This window comes from Rhinoderma darwinii, chromosome 10 (assembly GCF_050947455.1).
Source record: "Rhinoderma darwinii isolate aRhiDar2 chromosome 10, aRhiDar2.hap1, whole genome shotgun sequence".
In the NCBI taxonomy this organism is placed as follows: Eukaryota; Metazoa; Chordata; class Amphibia; order Anura; family Rhinodermatidae; genus Rhinoderma; species Rhinoderma darwinii.
In genome coordinates, this window is record NC_134696.1 from 66,222,205 (window position 1) to 66,246,748 (window position 24,544).

General features: G+C 41.0%; 1 protein-coding gene across 2 annotated transcripts in view; it reads left to right on the plus strand.

Moving 5' to 3' along the window:
* The window catches only part of LOC142662106 (C-Jun-amino-terminal kinase-interacting protein 3-like), a 381,524-nt gene that overhangs the window by 52,127 nt on the left and 304,853 nt on the right, over positions 1 to 24,544 (plus strand). For both annotated transcript variants that reach the window (XM_075840017.1, XM_075840018.1), the window contains exon 3: positions 18,238 to 18,308. In XM_075840017.1, coding sequence (XP_075696132.1) covers positions 18,238 to 18,308 — 71 coding nt within the window. The remainder of the gene's footprint in view (positions 1 to 18,237; positions 18,309 to 24,544) is intronic.

A 24,544-nucleotide genomic window follows, 5' to 3' on the forward strand; every position in this document is an offset into this window, starting at 1 on the left:
GCTCGTATTAGAGATCTGGAGGAGCAAAATGCAACACTGAGGGCGATAGACAATCTTGAGAGGAACATGCTGCTCACTGAGCAAGCAGTTAGTGGGGTAGACCTGGAGGGTGAATACATTGGTTAGCAGGACCAGGCAAGTAGCTTAGTTATTGTAGAAAGGGGTCCAAGAAAAGGAAGGCCAATCCTGTTTCTGTTATTCCAAACAAAATTGCCAAGTGGTGTGATGATGGGAGGGTGTCAGTCTCAGAAATGGCAGCTCTAGTGGGTACTGACCTCCCCAATGGCCGGGAGAACAGCCCAGCTAGTATTTTGCGGGAGGTAATGCAGGTAAGGCAAGACAACTAGTAGTTGTAGGGGATTCTATAATCAGGAAGACTGATATTGATGTTGCTACTGTTTTGAAAATAACTGCTCACAGCAGTAAGTTGTTCTGACTTTCTTAAAGGGATTTTCCAATCAGGGACATTTATGACATATCCACAGGATATGTCAAAAATGTCAGATAGATGCAGAGTTACACTGTGTCTCGTAACTACTATTCAGTTCTATGGGAAGGAAACAGATTTCTTCTTTATGGTCGGAAATTACAAGCTTTAGCCGCAACACAAAGAGGTAGAACTGGGTTTAGGGGGCCCCGTTCCAGAGATGGATCTGGGACCCAGAAGTGGGACCTGCATTTATCTGACATTTATAACATATCCTGTGAATATATCATAAATGACCTTGAAGAAAAAAAAAGCAAAGCCTTTGTTACCTGACCTCACTTCAAGTGAATAGGGCCGGCGGATGCAGCCAAGGAGGGAATGGCACGGCAGCGGCGGCGGTTAGAGTGATGTCGGTGCGTGCTGTAACGGGAGCGGACCAGTCCAGTCACCTGTCCTCGCGTCACTGATGCGAGGTCAGGTGACTGGACTGTGCCGGCCCGGCAGTGGACCAGTCTAGTCACACTTTTTTTTTTTTTTTTATACAAATAAAGATTTTTTTTTATTATTATTATTTCTCTCTACCTGTCTCTTTATCTTTCATATCATGTATATTGATGTATTGTAATTTTTTTTTGTACTGGACATGTTGTCTACACATATCAATGCACTGTGTTTGATTCTGATGTTTTATAATAAACTTTATTTGTGAATTAACCCCTTCAGGACTGAGCCTGTTTTGGCCTTGTGGACACAGCCGATTTTTGCAAATCTGACGTGTTACTTTATGTGGTAATAACTCCAGAATGCTTTTGCCTATCCAAGCGATTCTGAGATTGTTTTCTCGTGACATTTTGTAGTTTATGATACGGAAAAATTTGGTCGTTAAATTCAATATTTATTTGTAAAAAACACAAAAATTTAGAGAAAATTTGCAAAAATCAGCATTTTTCTACATTTTAATGTATCTGCTTGTAAAATATATCATGCTTGTGATAGTGATACCACAAAAATAGTTACTAGTTAACATTTCCCATATGTCTACTTTATGTTTCCATCGTTACAAGACTTAGAACTTTAGCTGCAATTTCTCACATTTTCAAGAAAATTAGAAAAGGCTTTTTTTTCAGGGACCAGTACAGTTCTGAAGTGGCTTTGAGGGCCTTATATGTTAGAAAGTCCCCATAACATTTTTTTTTTTAAAAACTGCTCCCCTCAAAGTATTCAAAACAGCATTCAGAAATAATTTTAACCCTTTAGGCGTTTCACAGGAAATAAAGCAATTTACAATTTTTTTTTACGAAATTCATTTGTAATACAGTTTTTTTCTGTAACACAGAAGGTTTTACCAGAGAAACGCAAATCCATACTTATTGCCCAGTTTCTACAGTTTTTAGAAATATCCCACATGTGGCCCTAGTGTGGTAATTGACTAAAACACACGCCTCAGAAGCAAAGGAGCACCTAGTGGATTTTGGGGTCTCTATTTTATTAGTATATATTTTAGGCACCATGTCAGGTTTGAAGAGGTCTTGTGGTGCCAAAACAGTGGAAACACCCCAAAAGTGACCCATTTTGGAAACTACACTCCTCAAGGAATTTTTCTAGGGGTATAGTTAGCATTTTGAGGCCACAGATTTTTTACTGAATTTATTGGAACTGGTCTGTGAATATGAAAATCTTTTTTCCTGAAAAAACATAAAATGTTTTCGTTTTTACAAGGAATAAAGGAGAAAAAGCACCCCAACATTTGTAAAGCAATGTCTCCCGATTAAGGCAATACCCCATATGTGGTAATAAACTGCTGTTTGGACCCACGACAGGGCTCAGAAGGGAACGAGCGCCATTTGGATTTTGGAGCACAGTTTTTGCTGGAATGGTTTTTGGTGCTATGTCGTGTTTGCCCAGCAAGCGCCGACTTGAATTTACTGTAGGCGGTCGAGAAGCGGTTAAAATCAGGGAAGGACCCTATTAAAATGGAGTCTTATAGACCAATGTCACAGATGTTAAATTGCTGGCTAAAATCTTGGAAAATAGGTTGGTGAGGGTTAGCTATTATTTGATTCATAAGGACCAATGTGGCTTTATGCCAAACAAGTCTAAGGGTATGTTCACACGGCCTATTTACAGACGTAATTCGGGCGTTTTACGCCTGGAATTACGTCCGAAAATACGGCTTGAAAGCGTTGACAAACATCTGCCCATTGAAAGCAATGGGCTGACGTTTGTCTGTTCACACGAGGCGTATATCGCTGTCAAAAGACGGCGCTTAAATAGACGCCCGCGCCAAAGAAGTGTCATGTCACTTCTTCAGACGTATATGGAGCCGTTTTCCTTTGACTCCATGGAAAACCAGCTCCAGTTACGTCCGTAATGGACGCGGCGTTCAAGCGCCTGCACATGCCGTTACGGCTGAAATGACGGGGCTGTTTTCTCCTGGAAACAGCCCCATCATTTCAGCCGTTACGGACGCTGCCGTGTGAACATACCCTAAGTCAGAAAATATTAGGAGGCTGTGCGTGAATCTCCAGGTGGAGTCATCTAACCCAGGGGAAAGGTCGATTTTGTCCCTTGATGCTTGTAAGGCCTTTGACACTGTAGAGTGGAATTTTATATGGGCAGTCCTCGAGAGTATGGGTTTTGGTTCCAGATTTATTTTGTGCATTAAACTTTTGTATGCAAACCCGAAAGCTCGAGTAATAGTCAATGGGATAGTCTCCAGAGATTTTTAAATTTTAACGGGGTACAAGACAGGGTTGTCCCTTATCACCTCTGCTCTTCTCTTTGATTATGGAACCCCTGGCAGTAATCATTCGTGAAGTTATGAGTATAGTTGGCTTTGAGTATGGAGATGTTATAGAAAAAATATATTTCTACGTGGATGATGTTTTGTTATTTATGGGTTCTTCCCACTCTATAAATAGTTTGATGATCGACAAAATGGATATTGTTTCTCTCGGGCAAATGTCTGTTGTTCGAGAATACCAACATATAAAATATTTGGGGATTTATTTCACTAAAAACGTAATGGATTTTATTAAATTAAATATTAAACCTCTTTTTGATAAAATCAAGGGACGGATCCAGGCGTGGAAGAAAATGTTTTTTTCTATTCCTGGGAGAATTGCCCTGATTAAGATGATTCTTCTTCACCAAATGTTGTATATTTTTGGAAATTCTCCTGTAAACATACCAGAAAAGAGTTTTAAAAAATTTGAGGGAGTATTGAGAGAGCTAGTTTGGAGGGGAAGACAACCGAGAATGAAATTTGAATATTTGCCGTATCCTATCCCATATGGAGGATTGGCTGTTCTGGATATCAGTGGATATTACTTGGCCTTTCAAATGAAATGGCTTGTTGAGATGAACAGGGATATTGGAAATAGGGAGAAACTAGGGGGAGCGGTTAACCCCTTAACGACCAAGGACGAAAATGAACGTCATGGTCGGCTGCTAGTTCCCGCACCATGACGTTCATTTTCGTCCGCATTTCAAACTGTCACTCTGTGTAAACACAGAGTGACAGACCCGCGCTGACAGTTGTCCCCGACAGCTGAGACATCAGTCTTGCCGGACAGCGGACCATCGCCGCTGATTTCGGCAGTTAACCCCTTAAGTGCGGCGACGGATTGCCGTCGCCGCATTTAAGTGGTTTGAAGCACATCAGCAGCCCCCACGAAGTGATCGTTGGGGCTACCGATGCTTGTCACGGCAATCGGAGGTCAGATAATGACCTCCGGGTGGCCATGCACGGAAGCCTCGGAGGAACAGCCTCCGGCCGTTCCTCCTCTGCTTCCTGTCAGTGTGACAGTCACGTCACAATGACAGAGTACATTACACTACGTGTGTAGTGTAATGTACTCTAGCAGCGATCAAAGCTGCAAGACTAAGTGTCCCCTAGTGGGACAAGTTAAAAAAGTAAAAAAAAGTAATAAAAATGTTTTAAAAAAAGTGTAAAAATAAAAGTTATAAGTTCTATAAACACTAAATGCTTTTTTTCCTATAATAAGACTTTTATTATAGAAAAAAAATGAACACGTTAAAAAAGTACACATATCTGGTATCACCACGTTCGTAACGAACCCAACTATAAAACTATAATGTTATTTTTCCCGCACGATGAACACCCCAAAAAAAATCAATAAAAAACTACGACAGAATCGCAATTTTTTGGGTCACCACCGCTCCCTAAATAAAGAATAAAAAGTGATCAAAAAGTCGCATGTACCCGAAAATAGTACCAATAAAAACTTCTATCCGTCCCGCAAAAAAGCCCTTACACAGCTTTATTGACTAAAAAATTAAAAAATTATGGCTCTCAGAATATGGTGACACAGAATTTTTTTTTTTTTATAAATAAGTCATTTTATTGCGCAAACGCTAAAAAAAAGGACCAAACCTATATACATATGGTATCGCCGTAATCGTACCAACCCGCAGAATAAAGTAAAAATGTCATTTATAGCGTACGGTGAGCGCTGCAAAAAGAAAACCTAAAAAACGGTGTCAGAATTCCTGTTTTTTGCTCAGGATTGCAAAAAAATGGAATAAAAAGTGATCAAAAAAAATCGCATGTACCCCAAAATGGTACCAATGAAAACTACAGATTTTCCCGCAACATATAAGCCTTCACACCACTCTATTGATGTAAAAATAAAAAAGTTATGGCTCTTGGAAAGCGGGGAGTGAAAATCTAAAATATGAAAGCAAAAAATGGATCAGTCCTGAAAGGGTTAATTCATTTCTAATGAAAAAACGTATGACCACATGTGGGGTATTTCCGTACTCGGGAGAAATTGCTTTATAAAAAAATGGTTGTTTTTTTCCTCCTTTATCCCTTGTGAAAATGAGAAAATGCAACATTTTAGTGGAAAAAAATGTTGATATTAATTTTCGCGCCCTAATTCTAATAAACTCTGCAAAAGACCCGTGGGGTCTAAATGCTCACTATACCCCTAGAAAAATTCCTTGAAGGTTTTTCCAAAATGGGGTCACTTTTGGTGGGTTTCCACTGTTTTGGTCCCTCCAGTGCATTGCAAATGCGACATGGCACCGAAAACCATTCCAGCAAAATCATAAATCCAAATGGCGCTCCTTCCCTTCTGAGCCCTGCTGTGGGACCAAACAGCAGTTTATTACAACATATGGGGTATTGTCGTAATCGGGAGACATTGCTTTACAAATGTTGGGGTGCATTTTCTTCGTTATTCCTTGTAAATAATAAAAATTTCTATGTTGTTTCAGAAAAAAAGTACATTTTAATTCTTACAGACTAATTTCAATATATTTAGCGAAAAACCTGTGTGGTCAAAATGCTAACTATACCCCTAGATAAATACCTTAAGGGGTCTAGTTTTCGAAATGGGGTCGTTTATGGGGAGTTTCTATCATTCTGGCAGCTCAAAGCCTCTCCAAATGTACAGTGGGGCCTAAAACATTTTCAAGCAAAATATGAGTCCTGAAAGCCTCCGGGTGCAACGCATTAGGGCCACAATGTTGGTATTTTTGAAAACAGGAGAAACAGGGTGATAGATTTTGTGGTGTGTTTCTTCATTCTCATGGTCGCTTTACAAAGAAATTGGTCTTCAAACTGATACTTTTATGAAAAAAAGTGAAATTATTTTTTTTTTCACATGCTATGTATTAAATTTAGCAAAAAACTGTGGGGTCAAAATACTTACTATACCCTTAGGTAAATACCTTAAGGGGTCTAGTTTTCTAAATGGGGTCATTTGTGGGGGTTTCGACCATTCTGACACCTATGAGCCTCTGAAAACCTGGCTTGGTGCAGGAAAACAAAATGTACTTCAAAATGTATAAAATTATTATTTAATTTGTAAGTCCTCTAAATTGCTGAAAATGTATTTTATTTTTTCAAAAGTGCTGCCAAAATGGAGTAAAGAGATAGAAATATATATTTAATTAAAAAAATTGTACAGTATGTGTGTAGATATGTGACATATTGCAGTTAAAAATAGGGGAAAATGGTAATTTTTACAAAATTTCTTCAATTTTTCTATTTTTTTATTAATTTCCGCAAATCGTATCAGTCTACTTTTACCACTAAAATAAAGTACAACATGTGACGAAAAAACAATGTCAGAATTACTTGGATATTCAAAACTTTCACAGAGTTATTCTCTGATAAAGTCAGACATACCAGATTTGACAACTCTGGCTTGGTCATTAAGGTACAAACATGCCCGGTCATTAAGGGGTTAAGGTGGGCTCCGGGTTTAATCTGTTTCAAATGCTGGAAATGGGAATGTTTCGGATAGGCCCCTCTAGGAACTGCCCGACTATGGTAATGTTGGACAAGTTAAGGTGGAATATTAAAATTAAATGGAATGCAAAGGGAAGATATTGTTTTAGCCCAATATGGGGGAATATCTACCTCCCAGAATTCAATAAAATCTTGAATATTAAATACTGGGAAAGAAGAGGCATTTTGTTTCTTGAGCAATTAGTGGAGAATGGAGTCCTGTTGGACTTCGAGATTCTTGATAAGAAATTTGGATTGGGTAAAGGAGTTTGGTTCTATTTCAGGCAGCTGTGTCAAGCCTTTATGTCAAAAGATCATGGAGCAATGAGGATTGTGGAGGTTCCAGAATTTATTATTAAGTTCATGATGAATTCACTTTCTAATAAGGGGCTGTCGTCTAAATTATCTAAATCCTATATGAGGCAGAGGTTGGTAAGGAATCCAGGAAGTACTGGGAAGAGATTCTAGGTACTAGGGATGGTAGAGAATGGCCTCTGGTATTAAGGGGTCTCAAAAAAGTGTCAAGTAGCTTGGCCCATAGGATATCACAATATTTTATTGTTCACAATCTACATCTCTCCCCGGCCAAGATATCCAAATTCTATGGGCATCAGGAAGCCAGGTGCCCTAAATGTCATAGTCTAGAAGCTGATAACCTACATCTATTATGGATGTGCCCAAAAATAAATATGTTCTGGGAATAGGTCTGTAATGATACTTTTGAGATTTTTCAAGTAAGAATATCTCTAGACCCTTGGATTTGTTTATTGGGAGCTCTGGAGGTGGAAGAGGGGTCTGCGGGGCGAACTATGGCAGTGGGAAAATTACTTTTATTATGCTTGGAAGTTTATTTGATTGAATTGGAAGAGTAAAAGCCCTCCATCTGTTGATAAATGGGTTAAATATACCAATAGAATTATAATGTTGGAAAATAATGATTTTAGAAAGAATGGGAAGGTCTTTTTTTTTTTTCTCAGGTTGTGCCCCTTGAATTCAGTGTCGGTTTGAGGCACTGGAAAGGGAAGTATTGGAGGTGATGTAGCGTGGAGGGGGAGGAGAAAGTGGTTTGGAGATATGATTTATTTTATTTGTTTATGTTTTTGTTTATTTGGGATGGGGGTTTAGGGCTGGGTTCATACAGAGTTTTTTGCAAGCAGAAAATCGTGAAAATTGCGTTTGAAATTTTGAGGCAGATTTTGATCTGCCTGCACGCCGATTTTCGCTGCGTTTTTCGCCCGCAGCCATTGTGCGCCACGGGCAAAAAAGGCAGTGAAATACGCTTTCTCTGCCTCCCATTGATGTCAATGGGAGGTCAGAGACGTAAACGCCCGAAGATAGGGCATATCCGTTCTTTTTCTCGCGTGCCGTTTTTTCCGCTCGCGGGAAAAAAATGCCTCTGCCTCCCATTGAAATCAATGGGAGGCATTTTCGGCCATTTTTGCGCATTTTTTGACGCGGTTTCCGTGTCAAAAAGCATGTAAAAAAACTCAGTGTGAACTGACCCTAATTGTAATGATGTTCTGTGAAGAAGCTAAGCAGCTGTGCGTTGTTGGTTCATATTTTTTTTTTGTGCAGAGTTAAAACTTATCTTGTGATATGCTCTGTTTTTATAGGAGTTAGAGTTTATGTATTCAGTGGGGACGTGGTAAGAAAGTGGAATTATTACTTATGGGCCATTTTTTTCTATGGTCCTAGTGTATAAAAAAAGAGCACAATGAACGTAGGTTGTTGGTTTCGAATCATGTTGCTAATATTCATTGTTGTATACAGGGTATATGCGATATGTACAGTTTGTTTTCTGTATTTGAAATTTGTCTTACAAATCAAAGAAGACTTTGGGAAAAAAAAAAGTGCAAGTGGACAAAGTCCCATCAGAGTATCAAAAGCAAAGTGCCTTTCCCAAAGAGAGGAATGTAGACAAGTGTCTCAAAGAGGCGCCCTGACGCGTTTCGCATGTAGCTTTATCAAGAGTTAATGACCATATGTTCAAACCAAACTTTAAATAGGAGGTTGTGTGAGGACGTGTGATACATCCTGGAACAATCATGACCTGGGTCAACGGCGCATGCACGTGATTTGTCGAAATGACACGATAATACCGTCTTAAACCATTAGGCGCATGTACCGCTACCAGGACGTATCACTAGTGAGGCGCAGGCGCAGAGCGTAATACCGATAGCTCAGAGCGGAGACTCTGCAGATCGCGTCACAGCGCATGCGCGCCCCCCGGATGGAGATGTGGATAACGGGATGCATAGATCGACTGAATATAAAGAGTATATATACTAGTCCTTCTCAATGAATTAGAATATCATCAAAAAGTTAATTTATTTCAGTAATTCAACACAGTGGATCAACATTGTTGCTCATTGGTCCAAAGTCCTGTTTTCAGATGAATGTAAATTTTGCATTTCATTTGGAAATGAAGGTCCTAGCATCTAGAGGAAGAGTGGAGAGGCATCAATCCAAGTTGCTTGCGGTCCAGTAAAAAGTTTCTACAGTCAGTGATGGTTTGGGGAGCCACGTCATCTGCTGGTGTTGGTCCACTGTGTTATATCAAGTCCAGAGTCAGCGCAGCCGTCTACCAGGAAATTTTAGAGCACTTCATTCTTCCCTCTGCTGACCAGCTTTATGGAGATGATGTCATTTTCCAGCAGGACTTGGCATCTACCCACACTGCCAAAATGACCAATACCTGGTTTAATAACCACAGTATCTTAGTGATTGATTGGCCAGCAAATTGGCCTGACCTAAACTCCATAGAGAATCTATGGGGTATTGTCAAGAGGAAGATGAGATACCAGACCCAACAATGCAGATGAGCTGAAGGCCGATATCAAAGCAACCTGGGCTTCCATAACAGGGGGATCCAGCACTCAAATATTAAAAGTTCCAAATTTTATTTAGGTCATGTTTAAAACAAAGATAAAACAAAGAATCCCGGGACCACGCTTACGCGTTTCAGACCGCTAGGTCCTTAATTATCGCTATTGAGTGCTGGATCCCCCTTTTCTACACACCATTATTGCTTCAATTACCTGCAGTCGACACAGGACTAGTTTAGGAGCATCTACAAGCACCTGCAGCGTTCAGATTAACTACACATCCACTTGCATCAGTCAAGCATAATGAAAAACGCATTGGAAAACGCAGCCACAGCGTGGTGGTTATGAGGTGAGCGAAACTTTTAGTAAATCTCTTTTTCATTTTTTTCATGGGCTTCCATAACACCTCAGCAGTGGCACAGGCTGATCGCCTCCATGCCACGCCGCATTGATGCAGTAATTCATGCAAAAGGAGCCCCCGACCAAGTATTGAGTGCATATACTGTACATACTTTTCAGTAGGCCAACATTTCGATATTAAAACTTTTTGAAATTGGACTTATATAATATTCTCAGTATGTGAGAAAAGACATGGACCTCACTTCCACTTGTAATACATTAATCTATAGCTTCTAGGCAAAAATGTATAAACATGAACGAGGTTCTTTTATTAACATTTTGATCAAATTGTATAAGCCCACTTTCCACTTCACGGCGACCTCTCAACGGGTGGGTCCATAATCCACTGGTTGCAGCACCGCATGGCGGTCGCTGCCACCGCAACACCACTCCTGCAGAGTACATGTCTAGTCGTCTCACATACTGAGATCATTATACAGTGTATCTCCCTCAGTTTGTTTTTTTTTACTTGGTACCTGCACTCCACATATTTGGCCCAGGTGATTTTAATTAGGGAATGACCTTCTAAGTGTTTCTGCTCTGGCCTGTGCTCTCAGTTTGCCACTAGGAGCACATGGAAAGGTGAGCTTATAACATCTGTTCACATGTTGTGGTTTTGTCTGTCACTGTGGTACTGCACTTGTGGGGGATTGTGGCTCAGAGCCAAGGAGGCTTGGCGTGGCTTGACAACATGGGTGCTTTTGGGGCTCTGGACTGCTCCCTCTGCAGGATTGGTGTTGTGGTGGCAGTGACCGCCATGCGGTGAAGCAACCAGTAGAGTAGGGAGCCACTTTTTGAGAGGTCATCGTGAAGTGCCAAGTGGGCTTATACAATTTGATCAAAATGTTAACAAAGAACCTTGTTCATGTTTATAAATTTTTGCCTTTTCAGCTATAGATCAATGTATTACAAGTGGATGTGCGGTCCATGTCTAGTCACACATGCTGGGGGCTTATGTAATATTCAAATTTTCGGAGACACTAAATTTTGGGTTTTCATTAACTGTTAGCCATAATCCTCAACATTAAATTAAAAAAATTCTGGAAATAGATCACTCTGTGTGTAACAAATCTATATAGTATATGAGCTTCACTTTTTGAATTGAATTACTGAAATAAATTAACTTTTTGAGGATATTCTAATTAATTGAGAAGGACGTGTGTGTGTGTGTGTATGTATGTATGTATGTATCTATGTGTGTATGTATATATATATATACACACACACACACACACACGCACAATCTATCGTGAAGGTAAGTAGTTACAATATCAGTCCACCCCCTGAAATACCCCCTTCTTCAATGAATGAGCAATCACAATACAAATCACAACAAAAGACATATAGCAAGAAATTTGTAAACCATAGTTATATCACAAAACATGAGAAGACACAATATATATTATTTCAAAATATCGCTACTTGGTAAGTATAAATCTAAACCGTGCAATAATGTGAGCAAAAAAATTGATCTCCGAAAGGCATGCATAATACAAATGGTGCTACAGATTTAAGCAATACAGGTGTTTAAAAAGTTGTGGGATGTGAAAGACGGAGCACCATAAGCGTGATACCATCTTCACAAACATGACATATCTCTCCAAACACATGTAAAGTGGAAAAGAGCTGCATGTGCAGCAATATTTAAGTTCTGAACACCTCTATATGAAAAAATACAAAATAAAAAAACTGAATAAAGGGGAAAATAAGAAGTGAAAATGAACAAATAAGGGGGGTCTATCGAAAATGAGAGCAATATCACGGACATACTATATCATAAATACGAGATAATGGTATTATTCAAAGCTTGCATCCCTTTGATCCATAGGTGGAGGAAGATGGTTTCAAATATCAAGGTCCACTTTAAGTATACACCTGAGAGCACAGCATACAACGACAATAAGTCAGTAGGGCAATATCTAAAAATACAAACTGAACACAAACATAAATTAATACAGACGTAGTTAAAAAGGCAGAGACACTACAAAAAAGCTGCAAAACGGAATTTTTCATTAAGGCCAGTAGGGACCATTGTGCCAAGGGTTATCCATTTGCACTCTTTTTGAGCCAATAACTTCCTCGCATCCCCTCCCCTGACTCTCCTGCAGTGTATTCTATCAATCCCCCATGCTTTAAAGGTTCATGATGTAATTTAAAATGTCTTGGAATCGTTTTGAGCAGGGTTAAATCCTTCACCTCCTTTGCAGCAATGATATCCCACACATGCTCCCTAATTCTAATTCGTAGTTGTCGAGATGATCAAATCTACTGGCCGTGTGCTGATGTAGAATGAAGTAGTGAGCTCACTGACGTCTTTTTCCTGAAGACATCTGTTTGTAAACCTCCCCCCTCATCCACCTCGATGGTAACATCCAAAAAGTCCACTTTTTGTGTTTGGAGAGATATGTCATGTTTGTGAAGATGGTATCACACTTATGGTGCTCCGTCTTTCACATCCCACAACTCTTTGAAACACCTGTATTGCTTAAATCTGTAGCACCATTTGTATAATGCATGCCTTTCGGAGATCACATTTTTTGCTCACATTATTGTACTGTTTAGATTTATACTTACCATATTATACCATACTATATGTCTTTTGTTGTAGTGATTTGTATTGTGATTGCCTATTCATTGAAGAAGGGGGTATTTCAGGGGGTGGACTGATATTGTAAACACACATACATACAGTCAATCTATGCATCCCGTTATCCACAACTACATCCGGGGGCACGCATGCGCTGTGAAGCGATCTGCGGAGTCTTCGCTCTGGGCTATCTCTATGACTCTCTGCGCCTGCGTGGTTTCCCTAGTGATGCGTCCTGGGAGCGGCTGATGGTTCAGGACGGTATTCTCGCGTAATTTCAACAAGTCATTCACATGCACCGTTGAGCCAGGTCATGATTGGTCCAGGATGTATCACGTCCTCGCACAACATTAAAGTTTGGTTTGAACGCATTGTCATTACCCCTTGATAAAGCTACACACTAAACACGTGTCGGGGCACTTTTTGTCTACATTCCTCTATATGGGTAATGCACTTTTGCTTTTGATACTCTGGTGTGTTGTAATCCACTTGCACTTCTAATTGGGGAACTGCGCTATTGGCACACCACTTTAGATTTCTTCATCTAGATGTAACTTTGTATTTCACACATCAGCACCCACCTCCTTATGTGGATATGCCATTTACAACTCTGCATTGTATACATTTCATACTAGCATGAATAATAGTTCTCATTTATGATAATTATTAGGCTATCCATTTGTCCCAAATAGTGTATCGTTCTATATACAGGGTGGGCCATTTATATGGATACACCTAAATAAAATGGGAATGGTTGGTGATATTAACTTCCTGTTTGTGGCACATTACTATATGGGAGGGGGGAAACTTTTCAAGCTGGGTGTTGACCATGGCGGCCATTTTGAAGTCGGCCATTTTGTATCCAACTTTCGTTTTTTCAATGGGAAGGGGGTCATGTGACACATTAAACTTATCGAGAATTTCACAAGAAAAACAATGATGTGCTTGGTTTTAACGTTACTTTATTCTTTCATGATTTATTTACAAGTTTCTGACCACTTATAAAATGTGTTCAAAGTGCTGCCCATTGTGTTGGATTGTCAATACAACCCTCTTCTCCCACTCTTCACACACTGGTAGCAACACCGCAGAAGAAATGCTAGCACAGGCTTCCAGTATCCGTAGTTTCAGTTGCTGCACATCTCGTATCTTCACAGCATAGACAATCAGAGTTTTTAGTGGAGGAAGGTGGGACTGCAGAGAGACATCAGCTAATTTCAGGTCTGAGCAATATTAAAGGGGTTGTCTGAGATTTAATGACTTTGTGTTAATGCTTGTAATTTTATAAATGTAAATACATTTGTAATATAATTACATTTTCCAAAGTGGCCCCGTTTTCCAGATCTTGCCGTGGGGTACTTGATGGGTGACGTCACTCTCTGCACTGGCTCTGGCCGCTTTTTTGTTCTTGAATTGTTTTCCGGGTATACGACACGTCACTTGTGACGTGGTGTTTATCGGCTTGTTCTGTTGTAACGCGAATGCACGGCCCCTGCTGTTATCTCAAGAACAGCAGGGACCGCGAAAACCGCAGTGACCGCGCATGCGCGTTACGGGCTGTGAAGCAGAACCGCTCATACACGTCACGTCACAAGTGACGCGTCGTATACCCGGCAAAGAATTCAAGATCAAAAAAACGGCCAGAGCCAGTGCAGAGAGTGACGTCACCCGTCAAGTACCCCACAGCAGGATCTGGAAATGGGGCCACTTTGGAAAATGTAAGTATATAACAAATGTATTTACATTTATAAATTACAAGCATTAGCACAAAGTCATTAAATCTCGGAAAACCCCTTTGTTAGGAGCTAGTGTCAGGGTTAGCTATCCAAGAGCTCCACACTTTCAGAAATTTATCAGGGCACCCACGTGCTTCATAAGTGAGCTTAAAAAGTGGTAAGGTAGAATTAACTAGCGCAATCTATGCTGAAAATGTAGGAACTTTTGGATGTTTCCAATTCAAGAGTATAGTCTTTTTAGCATAGAACAATAAGAGTGTCATGAGAGATCGGTAAGCGACAATAGACACAATTTTTTCTACCAATAATAGACAAATTCTGGGATCTCGTATACAAGGGAGTCCTACTTTAAGTTCAAGAAATTCCAAAAACTCAGCCCAGAATTTATTAATAATTGGGCATTCCCAGAACATGTGCATGGAGGAGCCCTTGCTTCGTGTCACTGTGGATAGACAGGACTAGGTATGCGTCCCATTCTAAATAATTTGGAAGGGGTGTAGGAAATATGATGGAAACATTTTAAGGGCATGCCTAAGCTGAAAATAACGTAACCGGAGATGAGTCGAGATCTGATGTTTGGACCTAAGTGGTGCAAAAGTGACCACTTTATCTTCCACTAACACATCTTCCAAAGTCAATAAATCCTGGGTTGCCCACTCACTAGGGTTGCCTCTCAACTGCGGCAGAAGCGGGTTATACCAGAGTGGTGTTCTAGGTGACGAAGATCTTAGCCACGCTGTGACGTCACTCACTTCCTGCCCCAGGTCCTGCATCGTGTCGGCCACATTGGCACCAGAGGCTACAGTTGATTCTGCAGCAGCATCAGCGTTTGCAGGTAAGTAGCTACATCGACTTACCTGCAAACGCCGATGCTGCTGCAGAATCAACTGTAGCCTCTGGTGCTGATGTGTCCTCGCTCGTCCGACACGATGCAGGACCTGGGGCAGGAAGTGAGTGACGACACAGCGTGATCTCTCGAGAACACGCTGTGTGTCTGCACTGCCAGAAGCTGGGTGTTAACGAACAGAAGTGGATGATGCTGATTCGTCAGCATCATACACTCCCATTCCTAACGCCCAGCTAGTAAAAGAAGTAAAAACGCCCCGATGTACGCACATAATACACGCCCACTTGGACTTTTACTTTTAAACACACCCACTTGGACTTTTGCAAGCCTCATTTACATAAATACAAAAATGGTCGTAACTTGGCCAAAAATGCTCGTTTTTTAAAAATAAAAACGTTACTGTAATCTACATTGCAGCGCCTATCTGCTGCAATAGCAGATAGGGGTTGAAAAATCTGGTGACAGAGCCTCTTTAAGGTATATTTACATGGTTAGCAAAAAGGGGGTAAGCCATTAGAATACAGCAAGGATTCTCCAGAAAGCCAAGAGGCTCAATATAGCTATGACCTGGAAGAGAGGAGAATTACGGCAATATATCTAAGTCCTGGTATATCTCCTGACATCCATCACGACTGATGACATCAGCGAAGAAAATCGAAATCTGCATAGAAGAGCAAATCATTCCACGGTGTAGAGCAAGCACCTGCTGCTATGGTCCTTAATAGCATAAGAAGATCATCAGAGTCCATGATGTTCCAACCAGGCAAAGACTTCTTCCGGTTTGTCTATGAATACCGCAGAGCCATTGTGCACCAATCTGAGTTTGGCAGGCTAAACCATAGAATAGACAATGTTTTTCTTCCTCAAACATTTCTTGATCTCGCCAATCGCTGCCGTTTTTTTTGTACCTCCAACGAATAAGCAGGAACGACTATAACATCCTGGTTAGTGTCTTCTAGAGGCCCCTGCTTTCTTGCAAGTTCCAGCAATTTGTCTCGGTCTTTGAAATTCAGAAACTTGGTGATGAAAGTGCATGGCGGTGCCCCAGGTGGAGGAGCTCTAGTCGGGATCCGATGTGCCCGTTCCACACAGAACATAGGCAGTATTTCCAAATAAAGAGCCAAGTTTCCAAATCTGTAGCAGGGTCTGCTTTTTCCACACCTTCTGGGAGGCCATTGAAGAAGATGTTACATCGTTGCAAGCGGTTCTCCATGTCATCAACTTTAGCACACCTATGTGGACTGCTGTGCTTCTAGAGTGTCGATTCGCGATTTCAGTAAAATCGCCACATCTTCTCAGTCAGAAATGCGACTCTCAGGCTCCGCCGCCCTTTCGCGTAGCGTGTGTAAATCTGCTCCGAGGAGACCACAGTCCGTCTGGAGGGCATCAATTTTCTCAGAACCGTGCGAGATTCAGTAATGGCCTTCAGCACGTCCAGCATGGACGGCTCAGGAGGTGATTCATCTGGAGTGGAGTGAGAGGAGGAAACCTCAGAAGGCCTTGATGTGCGGAGCCCGGATGTAGGACCGGTGGACTTCTCCATCTTGTCCGTGATTTTAGGTTGCTTAGAGGGAGCCGTTATGGGAGCACCCCGAGTAGCAGGATAGTGGAAAAACAGAGAATCCCCTCAGACGGGTGCACAGCCAAACATGCGTTAAAAGATTATAAGCATAGGGAAGGGGAAGATCCTCCACGTGTTTCATAATGTCCAGATTACATCCGTGCAAAGTATAGATGGGTAGCCGGGAGGTGATAGCGTACCATTTGTTTCAAAATGTAATCCTGACAGATCTTGATGGTGGGGTACACCCAGGGGAGTGGTTGCAGGATACACTCCTCACTTTGTAACCGGCCTCCGGCACGTCTGGCAGGTCCGTAAGGTGATCACAAGGCAGGCAAAGCGTATCCAAAATGGCGGCCGCGTCGCCGACCGCGGTCGCCGGTGTCAAAATCAGAGGCGCCCTTAGGCCTTCACCAGTAGCTGGAAACCGCTTAGGAGCCGGTCAGGAGTCCAGCTGGAAATCCTACCGATCGTCATGGACGGGCGCGGCTTCAGGCCGAATGGTAGGCCGCACAAGAGCCAGTACCTAGGGGAACCTCCTGGGACAGTGTCCTAGAGCGACCTGCTCCTTCAGGGGCCGTTATTTTCTACTATATTAAAACTTACCATATTGTGGTCACTATTGCCCAAGTGCTCCCGGACCTCCACATCCGATATTGTATGTGATCTATTAGATAAGACTAGATCCAGCACATCCTGGTTGGTTTATTAACCTACTGAGTGAAATAATTGTCTTGAGCACATCCAGAGGCCTCTATGTCCCAATTAATGTCAGGATAGTTAAAATCCCCCATTATAAGGAGTCCATTATCATTTGCTGCCTTTACTATTCGTTGCAGCATTTCATCCTCCGTATGTTCGGTGGCTTTTAACAAACTAAAATTAGCAGTTTACCATTATTAACCGCTTCATGAATATTTACCCATAATGACTCGCTAACCTAAAAAGACACCTTTGTTCTGGGTCTATTCTTGCAGAATATACTCTGGGTAGGCAGGAACCTACTTTACTCTAATTAAAAGCACCCTTGGGCAAAATTTGAGGAGTGCACAACCAACAATTGAGGCAGTCACCACCCCCACATATACACCATGAAACACAAAAAAGGTTTGCAGTCACAGCGTACTTGCAATTGCACATTTTTCACTTTGTTAGGATGTGCTGACCAGCCTTTTTTTGTGTTTCAGTAAGAAACAGAGATGTCTCAAGTATTGTACAAAACTATAAGAGTACCATAATAAATCGACACATCATGGATCAATATTTAGCGGTCGGTCGGTCGTTTGCATCCCACACAGCCATAAACTGGGTCCCAGGAGATGGTGTCTATTCACCATAGTTTAGCAGCCTCTGATATTCACATGACAAATCTCCTAAACGGGCTGTCCCCAAAGAACAAGTTGAACGCTGTGGGGGAGAGAGCCTTCATTGCTTCCTCATGTACCTGTCGCTGTATTGCGTAGGCTTGTTGCTAAAACCTTTGCAGTCACTGCCTTACAGTACTTATAAAAAACACTATATTCTGTAGATAAAATTATTATTTTTAATTTTATTTACGTAAAACACTAATACAATATGTATATTTTTTTCCATTAGTGGTTGGATTGGAAGAGCAAAAGGTTCTCCTGAATAAGGAACTTGCCACACTTACACAACTCCATGCCAAGGTAACTGCAACTGATTTTGTGTTTTTGTATTAGTACACATATTGATGAGTTAGGCAGGGTTCACACTTTGCAGTGCGACCAAAAAACGTGCTTTTTTCCCACGAATTGACGCAGGTTTTGCAATGCAGTTATTGGGCTGGCATTTTTTAGAGGTGAAACGTCAAAATAGATGTGTTTCACCTGTAAAACCATGCAATCAATAACCGCACCACAAGCACGCATCAATGCATGGTAAACCTGTGCAGTTTTGTATGGTGTGGCACTCTACCGCAATGTGTGAACCCAGCCTAACATCCCTAACACTGAGAAGGAAGGGGGAGAGCAGATGAGGGCAGCTGCTAAAAGAAGCAGTCTTCTATTGGATTCATGTTAGAATTTGCAGGACAACCTGCTATGTGGGGGAATAGGCTCTACAGCTGCAAAATCGTAGGACATTTTTAATGAATACTATTTAGAAAGTTGCTTATTTTTGCATTGAGGAATTAAATGAACAAATATAACTGTGAAAGTGATTAGAATATGTTTAAAAGATTACATTTTGCATGGACTCCATCTTATATGGTAGGCATCCATTTTGGTTAACTGGAATACAATGGCCTGAAAGAGCTATTTTGAGATTAATAAGTAAAAACTAATATATTAATCTAAGTCAGAAGTTGCCTTGAAACAATTCTATGTTGTGTTCTTGAATTGAATGTTTTTATTATTCTTGTAAGTAGCAGACCAATTATCCTTGGGAGAATGGAGAAGGACATTGTTTACCATAAGGGAGTGGGTCAGCCTTGAAGAAGGGCTTTGTTTAACCCCTTGCGCTCAGTGACGTACTATTTCGTCATGGTAACCATTCCGTTCGCGCTCCTTGACGGAATAGTACGTCACGGGAGGAACGGCCATTTCGGCCGTCTTCCCGACACATACAGGTGCTGTGACAGCTGCTGTCTTGTACAGCGGTTGCCGCAGCTGCCATAGCGGGGACCGATTGCCGATTGCTGTGTCCCCGCTGATTAACCCCTTAAAATTTGCGTTCAATAGTGATCGCGGCTTCTTAGGGGTTAAACCACCATCGATGGCCCACTATATGATAGCGGGCAGCGATGGTTGCTATGGCAACCGGACGCCTAACAATGGCGTCCGGCTATGCCATCTACGGAAGCCTAGTGATCAGCTGACATCTCTAATACACTGCACTACGCATGTAGTGCAGTGTATTAGAATTGAGATCAGGGCCTCCTGCCCTCAAGTCCCCTAGTGGGACAAAGTAATAAAGTAAAAATAAATTGTGTAAAAAATAAGAAAATTAAAAGTTTTAAAAGTAACAAAAGTAAAAATCCCCCTTTTTCCCTTATCAGTCATTTATTATTCATAAAAATAAATAAACAAATAAACTATACATAATTGGTATCACCGCGTCCGTAACAGCCTGAACCACCAAATTATTTCGGTATTTATCCCGCTTGGTGAACGCCATAAAAGAAAATAATAAACCATACCAGAATCACAATTGTTTGGTCACTTCACCTCCCAAAAAATGGATCAAAAAGTCGCATGTACCTAAAAATCTGATCGAAACTACAGTTCGTTATGCAAAAAACAAGTCCTCGCCCGGCTTTCTTGATGGAAAAATAAAAAAGTTATGGCTCTTAGAATACGGTAACAAAAAAAGTAAATGATTTTTTACAAAAAGTATTTTATTGTGCAAACGCCATAAGACATAAAAAGAACTATAAACATACGGTGTCGCTTGAATCGTATCGCCCCGCAGAATAAAGTGAATGTAATTTATAGTGCACGGTGAAGGCTGTAAAAAAAATGTAATAAAAAAAACAATCGTAGAATTGCTATTTTTTGATCACCACGCCACTTAAAAAATAGAATAAAAATTGATCAAAAAGTCGCATGCACCCCATGAAAACTACAATGAATTCCTCAAGGTGTCTAGTTTCCAAAATGGGGTCACTTTTGGAGGGTTTCCACTGTTTTGGCACCACAAGACCTCTTGAAACCGGACATGGTGCCTAATAAAAAGGAGGCCTCAAAATCCTCTAGGTGCTCCTTTGCTTCTGAGGCCGGTGCTTCAGTCAATTACCACACTATGGCCACATGTGGGATATTTCTCAAAACTGCAAAATCTGGGCAATAGAGATTGAGTTGCGTTTCTCTAGTAAAACTTTCTGTTTTACAGAAAAAAAATGGAAGAACATTTTTCTTCTGACAAAAAAAAATAAAATATGTACATTTCACCTCTACTATGCTCTAAATTCCTGTGAAACACCTAAAGGGTTAATAAACTTTCTATATGCTGTTGTGAATACTTTGAGGGGTCTAGTTTTTAAAAGGGGCGGTGTTTGATAGGGGTTTCTAATATATAGGCCCCGCAAAGCAACTTCAGAACTGAACTGGAACCTAAAAAAAAATTAGGCAATACCTCACTTCTTACATTATACTGATAATGAGCACTGCCCACCCCGAGATTACCCCAGTTTTGACCGTTTGTATAAACGGAGGCCCCTATTAGACCGTTTCAGTGCCCCTTTTTCCCAAGCATACGCCCCCGGGAAGTGTATTTCTATTGATGAGTCCTTGGTACATTTTAGAGGGAGGCTTCAGTTCCTGCCGAGTAAGAGGGCAAGGTATGGCGTGAAGATGTATAAGCTGTGCGAGAGTGCATCAGTTTCTACCTACAAATTTAGGATATATGAAGGGAAGGTTACCAGTCTTCAGCCCCCAGAATGCCCCCCCTTACTGGGAGTTATGCAAAAATGGTGTGGGATTTGGTGCACCCACTGCTGGACCAGGTTTACCAGCCCCACCTGGACAATGTTTATACCAGCGCCCAACTCTACAAGTGCCTCGCTTCCAGAAGTACTGCGGCATGTGGCACTGCTAGAAGAAACCTAAGAGGACTCCCTAAGATTCTGCTTGGGCAAACAAGAAGGGGTCAGAGCAGGGCAGATTCTAGCAGCAACATATTGTGTGTCAAAAACAAGGACGAGAGATGTCCTTGTTTTGACAACAATACATGGCCACACCAGTACCCATGTATCTGTACGAGGTACCAGTACAGAGACCCCCCAAACCAGACTGCATCCTGGACTACAATAGGTACATGGGAGGGGTGGACTTGTCAGATCAAGTCCTGAAGCCCTACAGCACCATGCGGTGTGGTATAAGAAGCTGGCCGTGCACATCATACAGATGGCATTGTACAATGTGTACGTGCTACGTCGATGTACAGGCCAGAGGGGAACTTTCCTGGAATTTCAAGAGGTGGTTATCAAGAACCTAGTCTTTAGGGACCAGGAAGGGGGGGCACCCAGTATTTCTGGAAGCGAGGCCACACGCGTCGTACCAGGGCAACACTTTCCAGGAGAAGTTCCCCAAACTGGCAAGAAGGGAAAAAGTCAAAAGAGGTGCAAAGTCTGCTATAAGTGGGGGATAAGGGAGGACACAATATATCGATGTGACACGTGTCCCGAAAAAACCAGGGCTCTTTATGAAAGTGTTTTAAAATTTATCATACATCCCTTGATTTAATTTACTCCAGTTTTACTTACCCTGATGCACTCCGTACAGCTTATCCCCCTCGTCTTTCTCTTCTGAGCCCTGCTGTGTGCGCAGTCAGCTGTTAACAGCCACATTGATGATATTGCCATATCCGGGAGAACACACACTACAGTTTATGGGGTGTATGTCTCCGGTCAAAATGCTCACTACACCTCTAGATGAATGTCTTAAGGGGTGTAGTTTTTAAAATGAGGTCACTTCTCGGGGGTTTCAACTGTACTGATACCTCAGGGGCTTCTGCATACATGACTTAGCACCAGAAAATCCCTAGTCGGCCCAAACGGCAGTTTATCACCACATATGAAGTATTGCCGCACTCAGGACAAAATGGGGTATTTTATTCCTTGTGAAAAATTTGAAATTTTGAGCCAAAACGACCTCTCATTGGAATAATATACATTGTTTTTTTTTTATTCACAGCCCAATTCAAAGAAATTCGGTGAAAAAACTGTGGGGTCTAAATGGTCACAACACCCATAAATTAATTCCTTGAGGGGTGTCGTTTCCAAAATGGGGTCACTTCTGGTGGGTTTCCATTGCTTAGATACCTCTGGGGTTCTAAAAATGCGACATGGCACCTGTAAACCAATCCAGCAAAATCTGCACTCCAAAGAACACAGCACTCCTTCCCTTCAGAGGCCTTCCATGGGCCCAAACGGCAGTTTATCGCCACAAATGGGGTATTGCTGCACTCAGGAGAAATTGGGGAACAAAATGGGGTATATTGTACCCTGTGAAAATAAGAAATTTTGATGAAAAATGACATTTTATTGGAAAAAAAGTATTTTTAATTTCACAGCCCAATTCAAATACGTGCTGTGTAAAAACTGTGGGGTCAACTGGTAACATCAACCATAAATAAATTCCTTGAGGGGTGTAGTTTCCAAAATGGGGTAACTTTTGGGGGATTCCTACTGTTTTGGCACCTCAACACCTCTTCAAACCTGGCATGCTGCCTAAAATATATTCTAATAAAAAAGAGGCCCCATAATGCACTAGGTGCTTCTTTGCTTCTGGGGCTTGTGCTTTAGTCCACGAGCAGACTAGAGGCACATGTGGAACATTTTAAAAAACTGCAGAATCTGGACAATACATATTTAGTAGTGTTTCTCTGGTAAAACCTTCTGTGTTACAGAAAAAAATTGAATACAATTTAAATTCGGCAAGAAAACTGAAATTTGCAAATTTCACCTTCACTTTGCTTTAAATCCTGTGAAATGCCTAAAGAATTTAAAGTATTCAAAACCGCATTTAGAAAGTTTTTTTGAGGTCTAGTTTTTAAAATGGGGTGTTTTATGGGGGTACATAGGCCCCTCAAAGCCACTTCAGAACTGAACAGGTACCTTAAAAAAAAGGCTTTTGAAATTTTCTTAAAAAGAATAGAAATTTCTGTTTATGTACTAAGCCTTGTAATGTCCAAGAAAAATAAAAGAATGTTCAAAAAACAATGCCAATCTAAAGTAGACATATGGGACATGTGAACTAGTAACTATTTCGGGTGGTAGAACCATCTGTTTTACAAACAGATGCATTTAAATTCAGAAAAATGCTATTTTTTCCACGTTTTCTCTAAATTTTGCAATTTTTCACAAATAAACACTGAATATGTCGACCAAATTTTACCACTAACATAAAGCCCAATGTCTCACTAGAAAACAGTCTCAGAATCGCTTGGATAGGTTTAAGCATTCTGATGTTATTACCACATAAATTGAAAATGTCAGATTTGAAAAATGGGCTCTGAGCCTTAAGGCCCAAACTAGGCTGCTTAAGGGGTTAAATGATTCAATGTTGTGAATCAGTCATCTTATCTGCAGTCTCCATTCTTTAGTGAGATAAGAAGTAGAGACACACTAACTTGTGTGTGTGTCTCCCCCATGTAACAATCCCTTGTTACATGGGGGAGACACACACACAAGTTAGTGTGTCTCTACTTCTTATCTCACTAAAGAATGGAGACTGCAGATAAGATGACTGATTCACATGCCACCTGGGGGACCTTGAAGGGTGAAGAATCATTATAATGCATTGAAATATTCTTATTGGCTGAATCAGAGTAATTATCATATTGTAGATGATTGGCTGAAATCAAAGCCTACACCTTTTCTGTCACCATGCTTATATACTTGTTTGGATCAATAAAGATCAGAGAAGGATTTTGAGCATACAAGCATGGTCTCTTGTGTCATCTTTTGTCTCAGAGATATATGTATCGATCACCTATGGTTTGGAAACTGGATAAATCACTGGAGGGCGGGTATCGGTTGACATACCCATTACAAATTTCAGTCTAATATATTTTGGCCCATGATTGCGTTAACAATAACAATTTCCGCTTATTTCACCTTTGAAATTGTGTATATGTGTGTGTGTATATGTGTGTATATATATATATATATATATATGTGTATCAGTGTGTTCAGTCCAACTTTATAGATACATTTTATTAAAAATTTTTACTTTGAGATACAGCTACTTTGTATCCTGTATACAGAGCAGCTGTATCTAACGCTGAAACCTGTATCCGTCAGGTTAGCGGGACTGACTGGTTCAGTGTCAGAGGGTCGAACTGTTACCGATCACATCCATGTTCTCAGTGCTAGATACAGCTGCTTTATTTAGAAAGTTGCACCAAACACACTGACATTTTTATTTATTTTTTAAAATGTGAC